The 10,913-nt window shown below is 48.5% G+C and overlaps 1 protein-coding gene across 3 annotated transcripts in view; it reads left to right on the top strand.

Annotated features, from left to right (window-relative positions):
- Positions 1-10,913, top strand: part of KIFC3 (kinesin family member C3) — a 46,572-nt gene that overhangs the window by 31,881 nt on the left and 3,778 nt on the right. Inside the window, exons 12-19 of one of the 3 annotated variants that reach the window (XM_077830916.1) lie at positions 190-371; positions 768-872; positions 1,431-1,561; positions 4,048-4,171; positions 5,885-6,014; positions 6,712-6,941; positions 9,655-9,789; positions 10,172-10,280. In XM_077830916.1, the coding sequence (XP_077687042.1) occupies positions 190-371; positions 768-872; positions 1,431-1,561; positions 4,048-4,171; positions 5,885-6,014; positions 6,712-6,941; positions 9,655-9,789; positions 10,172-10,280 (1,146 nt within the window). Of the gene's footprint in view, positions 1-189; positions 372-767; positions 873-1,430; positions 1,562-4,047; positions 4,172-5,884; positions 6,015-6,711; positions 6,942-9,654; positions 10,508-10,913 lie in introns of those variants that run through there. The other 2 variants (XM_077830915.1, XM_077830914.1) reach the window with 2 other exon arrangements.

Raw genomic sequence — 10,913 nt, forward strand, 5'->3', positions numbered from 1 at the left:
GGTGGTCTTGGAGCATGTTACTCTAAGTCTCCACCTTTGGGATCTGGAGTTGCAGAAGAGAATGCGAGCGGTGAAGTGGATGGTGTTAAGCACCTTCGCTGTCTGATGCCCTTTGATAAGAGATAATCGGTGGGAAGGTTGATCGAGAGCTTGTCTCTGTGTTTTAGTCTGTATTTTTGTCTTGTAAAGGAAATATCCGTGTGTTTGGCCGAGTCCGGCCAATAACTAAAGAGGATGGGGAAGGGCCTGAAGCAGCCAACTCAGTGACCTTTGACCCTGACGATGATGCTATCTTGCACCTGATGCACAAGGGGAAGCAGGTGTCATTTGAACTGGACAAGGTTTTCTCGCCGCAGGCAACACAGCAAGATGTAAGTACATTAGCATGGACTTCCACCTCACGAGAAAGGTGTGGGTCAACATGAGTGTACACATAATTATTTCATAAGGTCGCAGATCACTCACAGGTCCCTGATTTTGTAGGGGAAGGATGGAGAAGAGAAGGTAAAGCAACTCTTTCCTCCAAAGGAGCAATAAGCCGGCAGAGTAGAACTCGAGTAGACTTAAGAGCTGTATCTCTGCTCCTGCCGGTATAAATGTATATGCTTTTCCGTCACCCAATGGTATACAATAAATTAATGTAGAAACGAGAGGTTCCAGCACAGCCAGTCAATCCCAAGTGTAATCTGTATGAGAGGCTGCAGCAGGGGGAGTGGTTATGCTGGGGTGTCAGATATTGCTCATTTTTATTTCTTTCCCATTGGCAGGTATTCCAGGAAGTTCAGGCCCTGATCACATCCTGTATTGATGGCTACAATGTCTGTATATTTGCCTATGGACAGACAGGTGCAGGCAAGACATATACAATGGAGGTAAATTTCCCCTTCTCGCCTTTTCTCTCTCTATCTCCCTCCATCTTCCCTTTCAGTGTGTCTTCTTGCTTTGCTTCCTGTATTCTACGGCTCAGTGTCATCATTTCTTGAGGAAAGGTGAGGGTAGATTGATCCCTAGATCACTGTATGTAACGGATATGGTCATGGGTAAATGTGTGTAAATTCCCCCTTTGTCACCGTGACCAAGAATGATGTTCCCTGATTAACCATGCACAGCAGCCCTGACTATGCATCTTCCAAGTTGGTAACAAACCTCACAATGCCAACAGCAGAACAGTCTGAAGAAGAAGGTTGGAACCTGGTTGTTTTGCAACCTTCTGGCTGTTCCCCTTCTCTTCCATGAGCGTGGGAGGTGGATCTTGGTGATTCCACAGTGAATCATGGATGCCTGTTCCAAGCTTTGTCGTGGTGTAATATCCTACCGGTGTCCTCACAACTGCACACCTTATGGGCTCAGTGGTGAGTCTTGTGTCAGTCACTCTGTCACACCTTTCTCTCCATTGATGTCACATGTGAGATTTTTTTCACGATCATCAGGGAACTCCTGAAAACCCAGGAATCAACCAGCGAGCTCTTCAGCTGCTCTTCTCCGAGGTGCAGAGGAAAGCGTCTGACTGGGGCTACACTATCACTGTCAGTGTGGCGGAGATTTACAACGAGGCGCTCAGGTAACAGGAAGGGAGCCTGGGAGGGGTGGGAGTCTGTAGGAAAGCTTGAGTGTGGGATGTCTGTGTCCCTTAATGGGTGACATGGAGTGTGTGCGCTGAGTCACCCTGCAAAGGCAAGGGCAATCTGTCCTGGTGCTCCTCTAGGGCAAGGTGGCTCCGCACTGCACGTGGGCAGGGCTGGGCATAAATGACACACCTGAACTCTGAACCAGGCTGTCTATTGTCGGTGTAAGAAGAACAGGAGGACTTAGAGACTAACCAATGTATTTGAGCATAAGCTTCCATGAGCTACAGCTCACTTCATCGGATGCATTCAGTGGAAAAATACAGTGGGGAGATTAATAGACACAGAGAACTTGAAACAATGGGTGTTACCATACACACTGTAACCAGAGTGATCAGGTAAGGTGAGCTATTACCAGCAGGAGAGCGGGGGGACGGGACCTTTTGTAGTGATAATCAAGGTGGGCCATTTCCAGCAGTTGGCAAGACTGTCTGAGGAACGGTGGGGGGTGGGTGGGTGGGGAACAAACATGGGGAAATAGTTTTACTTTGTGTAGGTTTCAGAGTAACAGCCGTGTTAGTCTGTATTCGCAAAAAGAAAAGGAGTACTTGTGGCACCTTAGAGACTAACCAATTTATTGTTTCATATTCTCTGTGTATATATAAAGTCTGCTGCAGTTTCCACGGTATACATCTGATGAAGTGAGCTGTAGCTCACGAAAGCTCATGCTCAAATAAATTGGTTAGTCTCTAAGGTGCCACAAGTACTCCTTTTCTTTTTACTTTGTGTAATGACACACCCACTCCCAGTCTCTATTCAAGCCTAAGTTAATGGTGTCCAGTTTGCAAATTAATTCCAATTCAGCAGTATCTCTTTGGAGTCTGTTTTTGAAGTTTTTTTTGTTTATTTCCCCCCCACACACACACTGTTCCTCACATGTTCTTGTCAACTGCTGGAAATGGCCCACCTACAAAAGGTTTTTTTTCTCTCCTGCTGGTAATAGCTCACCTTACCTGATCACTCTGGTTACAGTGTGTATGGTAACACCCATTGTTTCATGTTCTCTGTGTATATAAAATCTCCCCACTGTATTTTCCACTGCATGCATCTGATGAAGTGAGAAATAAATAAATTGGTTAGTCTCTAAGGTGCCACAAGTCCTCCTGTTCTTTTTGTGGATACAGACTAACACGGCTACTACTTTGGAACCTATTTTCGTTGTGTTTACCAGGGAGTTTACTTGTAGTGCTTAGGCTGGGAATTCTTAATGGCTGAAAAAGCAGGTTCGCTTCATATATCTCTCCTCCTCCAACTTGTCTAGTGTACGGTCTCTTCTCTCCCATGTACAGGTAATTAAGAAGCATATGGTGTCTCCAAAATCTTAAACTACCACACTGATCCTGGGCTGTACATTCTGTTTTTGATGTGTGCTCCAGTCCCCTAGCTTTAGCGGGCTCGGGGATTTTTCTCAGCACACAGGGCTTTCAGAACTCCTGCCTGGAATTCTTCCCAAGCCTTGGGTTCCTAGAATGCCTTCTGTTTCTATGGCCTCTCGCTCATGCCAACACCTGTTAAAACATCAGCCAGCAATCAGACTGTATTTTTCCCCTTCATGCTTTCGCTCTCTGCCTCCTCATTTTCCACTAATGGATGTGGAAACCCCAACAAGCTTTAATTGGAAGCTCTTTTACATTAACATTCTCTGCCTGTGTTTTGTGCCTTTGGCACTTTGGTTGTTACGTTTGGAAATTGTGAGCTATGGTCTCAAAGAATGAGAAGCATTTTCCTCCAGTGAATTCTTCTTCTTGTCTCCTTCAGGAGTAGGGTTGGGGGTGGGAATGGAGCATAGAAGGGTGGCAGCAAAGACACTGGAAAAATGACTTAATTATACAGCAACTGGGTAGGTTGAACCTGAGACGGAGACTGTCAGTTGTTGAGATAATAAAAGCTGCAAACCAGGCATGAGTCAGATCAGGTGGAAACAGGGGAGTGGAACTTCTGAATGTGGATCTGTTTGGGGCACTATACGGATGGGTTGTGTTACATTCCCGACAGACAAATAACACACACACAGAAAATAGAAGAGCTGAGACTATAAATAGATGAGGAAGCATCCAGTGGGAAATGATTCCTCTGAAAATCGTATAGCTGGTGTTGCTAGTATTTAGTCTGTGCTTGTTCACCCAAAGCCAATGAAAAGGTTCTGTGGGCAACAGTTGGGGTAAGCATGCTTGAGGAGAGATCCTGGCTTCCAACGGCTGGAAAAAGCTTGTCCTGTCTAGGTCATAAACCAGACCACTGGCAGAGCAGAGCAGAGCATGGGAGCCTGGCCTGCCACGGGCTGTAGTTTCCTTGGTGGGGACATTAGTTCAGGGGTGGTCAGGCTGAAAGGCCTCATACCTTTCACCTTTGTAAGCCGCTAGTGTAGGGAACAGAAAATGACACGAGTCTGAGGGGAGGGTCACCTTACCCATCTTTACAGGGACTTGCTTGGCAAGGAGCCTCAGGAGAAGCTGGACATCAAACTGTGCCCGGATGGCAGCGGGCAGCTGTATGTACCAGGACTGACTGAGTTCCAGGTGCGAAGTGTGGAGGATATTAACAAGGTAAAAACATCCTGAGAGATGGAGAAACCAGGAGGGGAGGGGCAGCGATGGTACCTAGTAGATGGGGTGAACCAGCTGGGGGATCACCTACTGGGATGGGGTGAACTGCCCTGTGCATTAGAGAGACTTACTCAAGTTCTTGTCTTATGAACAGACCAGCTGCTGGAGCAGTGGTCGCAGCACAGGGACAAGAGGATGCAAATGCCTCATCTCTCCACACATAAGATCAGGGCCATCCCTAGGGGCCTGGGACAACCCCTTCCCCCAATCCCAGGCCCCACCTCTTCCTGCTCCTGCCCAATCCCACCCTGCCCTACCCCCTTCCTGCCCCCACTCCACCCCTTCCCCCAATCCCGTGCCCTGCCTCTTCCCTCTCCTGCCCCTCCCCATCTCTTCCCACGGAGTAGAGTGGGCTGGAGCTGGGTTGCTTGCTGCTGCCGGCACCAGGCCCCCCGCTAACTCCCCAGGCTGCCCTGGACCCTGCGTCCTGAAGCACGGGGCCCCCCAGAGCGTGGGGCCTGGGGTGGTTGCCCCGGTCTGTCCTATGGATGGGATGGCTCTGCATAAGATGAAGGCAGTGGGCACAGATCCAAACCCTCCTAGACTCACATGTGTGATAGACTGACACGTGTGATATTTGCCTCTTGTAGGAGTCAGACTGAAAACGAGGCACCCAACAGAATCGACCCAGAAAGCAGCTTGTAATGTGAGCTGTGTTTCTTCACATGCCTAAGATGTACTGTAATTTCAATTTCATGAGTCAGCACTTCACAAAAACAGGGAGCAGGTGACAGATTTGTAAAGAATGAAGATACATTTAGTTGGGGTTGGTCCTGCTTTGAGCAGGGGGTTGGACTAGATGACCGCCTGAGGTCCCTTCCAACCCTCATCTTCTATGATTCTATGAAATGGAGGTCTAAGTAATTACCCCTCCAAACTGGGTATGTTTGTGAGGAGCAGGGAAGGGAGACTGGAATAGGGCCCTGAATATAATGTGACAAATGCCACATGATGAGACCAGTTCGGAGGTCAATAACCCTTTGTGTGAGCCACCAATAATTTAAAAATAAGCTTTTGGGGCCTAGATGGCTCTCAGGGCATTAGTAGGATACCAAACCTTTCTCCCACAGGTCGAAGGGCTGGACAGTGCCTTGTGTGAAATGAACTGTCAGGTCTCAGTCCACTTCTGTGTCCATATCCCAACTATATCGCCCCGCGAACCCCCCCAGACACCCACCCACCCACTGGGTTTGCACCCTTGCTGGCAGTCTCTGAAAAGAGTGGGCCTTGTCCTCGAGAAGTACTCCCACCAGAAAAGGAGAGAGATGCACTGGCCAGAGATGTGTGATGGGAAACTAGCACTGACTGCTCATACCATACCTATTCTATGGGCAAATTTAGTGCTACTGTCAATCCAATATCTTTCGTAAGCAATTAAGGTCAGTCATTGATGATTTCATTGCGGAAGGCATAGGGTTAATATTTGCCTGGGGTTATGAGCATCTGCAGGCGAGAAAGGGCTGCCGTTCATCCACGTTCTGCTCAGAAAATGGGGTAGCCAGTGGTGCGGAGCATCAGCAAGGAAGATCTGCCAAAGACCTGCCCACCATGTTGTCATTTAAGAAAGTGGTAAATGTAGACAGGATAGATGAAGCTGCTGGCCAGAGAACACAATGAAATCCAAAGGCTCACGGCTTTCTGCCTCTCTCCCAGGTATTTGAATTTGGGCACTCAAACAGAGTGACTGAGTACACCAGCCTCAATGAGCACAGCTCACGGTCTCACGCCCTCCTCATCGTCACAGTAAGAGGACTCGACTACAGCACAGGACTTAGAACCACAGGTTAGTGTCTCCTAGGAGGTGGAGGGTGAGACTGGTGATCACACCTGTGCTTGGATGACACAGGCCTAGAGATTTGGGTTCAACTGCTGAAGTGGGTAACAAGTGAAAAAACAACTGGGTGCCACTGGCCTACTCCCTAGGGGATGCTTGTCTCTGACACAGAAGTCCACACAATTACTGGGAGTCAGTGTTTGGGATCAGAATGCTCAGGGTGTTGCTGGTCAGGACTGAGTTGTGTAGCCGAATTGAAAAAGAGGCTGGCTACTCTAGAACATCTGTAGTTATACATGCTAAGATAAGGTGCTCAGATTTCATGCTTCGGGACATCAGCTGATTGCTACAAGATCAAGAAGGAATTTTTACCCCCATGCATTGCACAATTGTGCAGTGATTCTGTATCAAGTGTAGGCAACCCCCAAAGGCCGGCTCAGCTTGTACAGTCCCATCTATTGGCCCTCTTTCATCAACTCTAAATGTAATGAAAATCCAAGCTGCAGGTTGATCTGTGGGACTCTTTACTCATAATTCTCCATAGCAATATAAAGTTTAGTGTGTCTAGTTCCTAACTGGAGAGGATGGGGATGTTCATTAATTGCTAGGCAGGCCCCACTGTGGCTAGCACTTCCACATGGGCCAAGCAGGTAACTGCATAGGATTTTTAAGTTTGTGCGTGTATTTGTGTTTTGGCTGGTCATAGGGAAGCTGAACCTGGTGGACTTGGCTGGATCTGAACGGGTAGGCAGGTCTGGTGCAGAGGGAAGCAGGCTCCGGGAGGCCCAGTACATCAACAAGTCGCTGTCAGCACTAGGAGATGTGATTTATGCTCTGCGCGCCCGCCAGGGCCACGTGCCATTCCGCAACTCCAAACTGACCTACCTACTCCAAGACTCCCTCAGCGGAGATAGCAAAACCCTCATGATGGTGCAGGTAGGTTCTGGGGCCGAGTGGGCAGATGAGGTAAGGAGAGATGGTTGACTGAATCAGGAAACTTTATACTGTCAAAAAGCCAAGAGAAGTCCAGAACCTCATGGTCCAGAACCTCATTGGGTTCTTAACAGGTCTGAGGAACGGACATAAGAAAGCTTGTCGTCTCAAGTTTGGATCGGTAGATACAATAAGGCTTCACTTGAGGTGTGGCTCTCCTCTGAAAGTGGCACTGTGGGGTTCTACATGGAGTGTCTCTAATTTTAATCAATGGTGCTGTTTATAAGTGAAAAGATGGGCTTTTTTGTAACAGCCAGCAACTTGAGAGTCAAGTTGGATTTCTTCCATCTCATCACCAGTAATAAAGGCCCTGCAGGCCAAATTATGGCTTAGTGACACCTGAGCAACCCCCTTGGCTTCAAATTTTGCCTTCAGTGAGACCTGTGCAGTCCTGTTGCTGTCTGTGAGTTTGCACAGGTGTCACTGCCTGGAACCTACTTGGCAGGTTTGTCCCTAATACATAAGAAGGAATAGAATTTGGCTTCCTCTCTCATAGCTGTGTTAGCTTCTGCATGGATAATAGGCGTAAAGAACAGTAAAAACTTGTTTTAGTTACTAAAGTGAGCAAGGCTGACCCTGAATGCCCCATGGGGAGTAGATGAATAAGGAGGTGCCATTTTTACACAGTCATTTTTTAGAGTAGAAACCACACTTCTAAGAATAAGTTTGCAGTGCAACAACTGATACTATACTATACAATTTTAATGTGATCCACTAACTGGCTTATATGTTCGCTGGGCATTTATTTAAGCTGCTTCATTCTGTTTGTTCGGTTTGATTGGGGCAATACACAACATGTATTTATATAGCTGCCTTTGACCAGACTCAGGAATCAGTCACTGCCCTTCTGCTTTTTGAGAACACCCTCAATGTTACCACTGTGAGGAGTGGCACCCTCCTCTGGAAAATCTTCCTACACACCCACTAGGATTAGCTCTTCCACTGGTGTAAACTGGCATAGATTCACTGCAGTCTTCCGACTCTGGGTGGGGGGTGCGTCCGTGTGCCCTTCTTTGTCGACGATTGCTGCAGACAGCTGGGCTTCCCTACATGCCTTTACTTCCCACTTCAAACCATGCTCCTGTCTCAACATGAAAGTGCTGCAGGCCATAACGTATTACAGTCTCCCTCTCCAACATCAGCCTCTCTTCTTGAGTTCTCCCAGTGCCGCTGTGGAATATCTGCACTTGGTCGGGTCTGTGTTGGTGATGAAGCATGAGGAATACATTACGTGTTGTGTAAATGTATGGCATTCCTCTCCCCTTTCCCTGCACTGCAGAGTAGCTTGCCATTTGGGACATGTCACGGACTGAAAGGGAAAGGTTCCAGTGCAATGGAAGGGGATACTCAGGTTTAGCTGAAAGCCTCCTCTTACAACAGCGAATGGACACTTTGAGCTGGAGATGTCATTTCTAGCTTGGGGAGATGTACCCACACTAGCTTTGTTTGAGCCAGTGCGCTAAAAATAGAGCATAGCCGCGACAGTGCAACCAGTGAGAGGGCTGGCCACCCTAACTACAATCCGACTGAGGTCCGTAGGGATGGACTTAGGCAGTCAGCCCAGCCTGCTACCTGCATGGCTGCAGCTACCCTTCTATTTTTAGCGTGGTAGTGGGATCGAAGCTAGTGCACACACGTCTATTCGAGCTGGAAATGACACCTCCCGCTCAAAGCAGAGACATGCCCTCCGTCACAGAGGAGGAGCACAGTTGTCCATCACGGCACTCCACCAGCATCAGAGCCAAGAAGTCGGGGCATCCAATGAGATTCAGTCAGCCCTGCCTACTTGTCTGTTTACACTATACTTGGGGGCACTGTGTGAGGAAAAGACTTGATCTTGAAATAGAACCCGCAAAACTCATCCTTTTCTATTGTCTCTCTCTAACAGCTCTACTCAAAGAGAGCTCTGTTGTGCATGAGAGGCAGGAAAGCCAGTAAATCCATTCACAGATTCTAGTACTGGGTGGGTCACAGAGATCTACTTGTATATGGAAGTCTGAGAAATCTCATACTAAACTACGGCTCTAAATGTTCTCTAACAGCCAGGCCAGGCCAGGGAACATGTGGCTTTTTGGGGTGGGTTTCCCCCTCTCCTCTGTATTTTTCTGTGGTTGGCATTATCAGATTCTTAATAGTCTCTCTCTGCTCACCTCTATTTGTTCATGGTGGCCTGAGGTGTTTTTTTAAAACCTCCCTGCAGCTTGTGTGCCCCCTCCCCACCAGGAATTTCACCAATAAATCACTAGAATGCCTGTGTCTCCACTGTTCCCTTATGGAAGAGCCACTGAGCGGTTGCCAGCTGCTGTAGCTTATTTCAGCTCTCCTACAAACAAAAGTGTGTTAGTTACAGGGAACACACTTGACTCTGATTGTAAAGCACCACATACATGTACAGTGCTATAATGGGAAATGATTTTTATTAATCATAGGCTCTTAGCAGCTCTGAAATACTCTTGCTGTGACGGAGAGCTGGAACTTAGATTCTATCCAGCCTCACTGTAACTGCTGTCTGATAGTGAACACGGCTCTTCCAGTCCTGCCCCCCCTCCTGTTACCAGGGATCGACGGCTGCCCGCTGCGAGCAGTACGGGAATGTTGGGAGAGAGGCCGGGAGAGTTCAAGGCAGTGAATGCGGTGTATTTCTGTCTGGCTCCAGGTCTCTCCAGTGGAGAAGAACACAAGTGAGACTCTCTGTTCCCTAAAGTTTGCTGAGAGGGTTCGCTCTGTGGAACTGGGCCCTGTATCCCGGAGAGCAGAACTAGGGTCCTGGTCTAGTCAGGAGCACTTAGAGGTAACTAACCAACCCCGTTGCACTCTTCCATTGCCTTGCGTTAGATTGTTCTGTTGGGGCGCTGTTCACGTTCTGTTTCTCTGTGACACACACAACCTCCTCCACCCTGGGACAGTCTTTCTCCCTCTCTCACCAGCCCCAGGGCCTGAAGTTTGGAACTCCCCCTGAGGGCCCTTCTAGAATCTACCAGCCTGCTCAGAATACAACGGCCCCTTTTCTGACTGCCTTGAGCAGTAGTGGTCCCATCCGGCGCGGCCTGCATTCTTCATGTGGCAGATTTACTAGGCTGGCCCAGTGTGGTGATTTGTCTTTAAAAATCCTTAATGGTGCAGACAGTGTAGCTTTTCTTTGCCGTCTGATCCCGGGCTCTCGCTCTCTCTAGAATGATTCAGCAGGGGCAGCACAGCCCTCCATTCGAACACATTCTTCTCCTAGCTCCGGGACCCCTTTAAGACGAGCAGGCTCATTCCGGAGGAAGCTCCAGACCTCAGGTAGGTGCAGTGGAGAGGTCTCCTTCAGCCTCTCGGTGCTTCCCTATTTTCAGTAATGCTTCTTGACACATGTGGATGTGAATAACAAACTCCAGACTCTTCACCCTCTGTCCAAACTGTATGAATTCCCACCCCCTCTGCCCCACCCAGCTATGGTTTCTGAGTCCCTCCCAGCAAGAAGAGAACTTCTTCTGAATGCATTGTTTGTACAAAAGGCTGACCCAGAGGGCTTGTCTTACCATAAATGTGTGGGCATTGGCTCTGCAGCATCAGACAGAGCCCTTAGATCTCACTGAGGCAAGCTGCTTTATCCAGTGGCACATAGGCTGTAGAGAAAATTCACAAGCCCCTAATAGGGAGAAGTTAGGAGGCTCAAGCCACCCTCCTTGGATTTCAGATTGGATTCTCCAGGGACCCACAGACAAAGAAGGGATTTTTGGATAAATAGCCTGGTTTTAAACTGGCTCAGGGCCTTCTTCCAGCAAATGGGCAGGACCCCTGGTCCACAGAGGGCCCCAGCCCTGAGGGACGGGTTGGAAGGGCTGGGCCTACCGCAGCCCTATAAGACCATGTGCTTGTTCTGAGCTGAAGCTGTGATGAGCTTGAAACAACAAGGAAAACCATTGTGTGTGG

This window comes from Eretmochelys imbricata, chromosome 12 (genome assembly GCF_965152235.1).
Source record: "Eretmochelys imbricata isolate rEreImb1 chromosome 12, rEreImb1.hap1, whole genome shotgun sequence".
Taxonomy (NCBI): domain Eukaryota; kingdom Metazoa; phylum Chordata; order Testudines; family Cheloniidae; genus Eretmochelys; species Eretmochelys imbricata.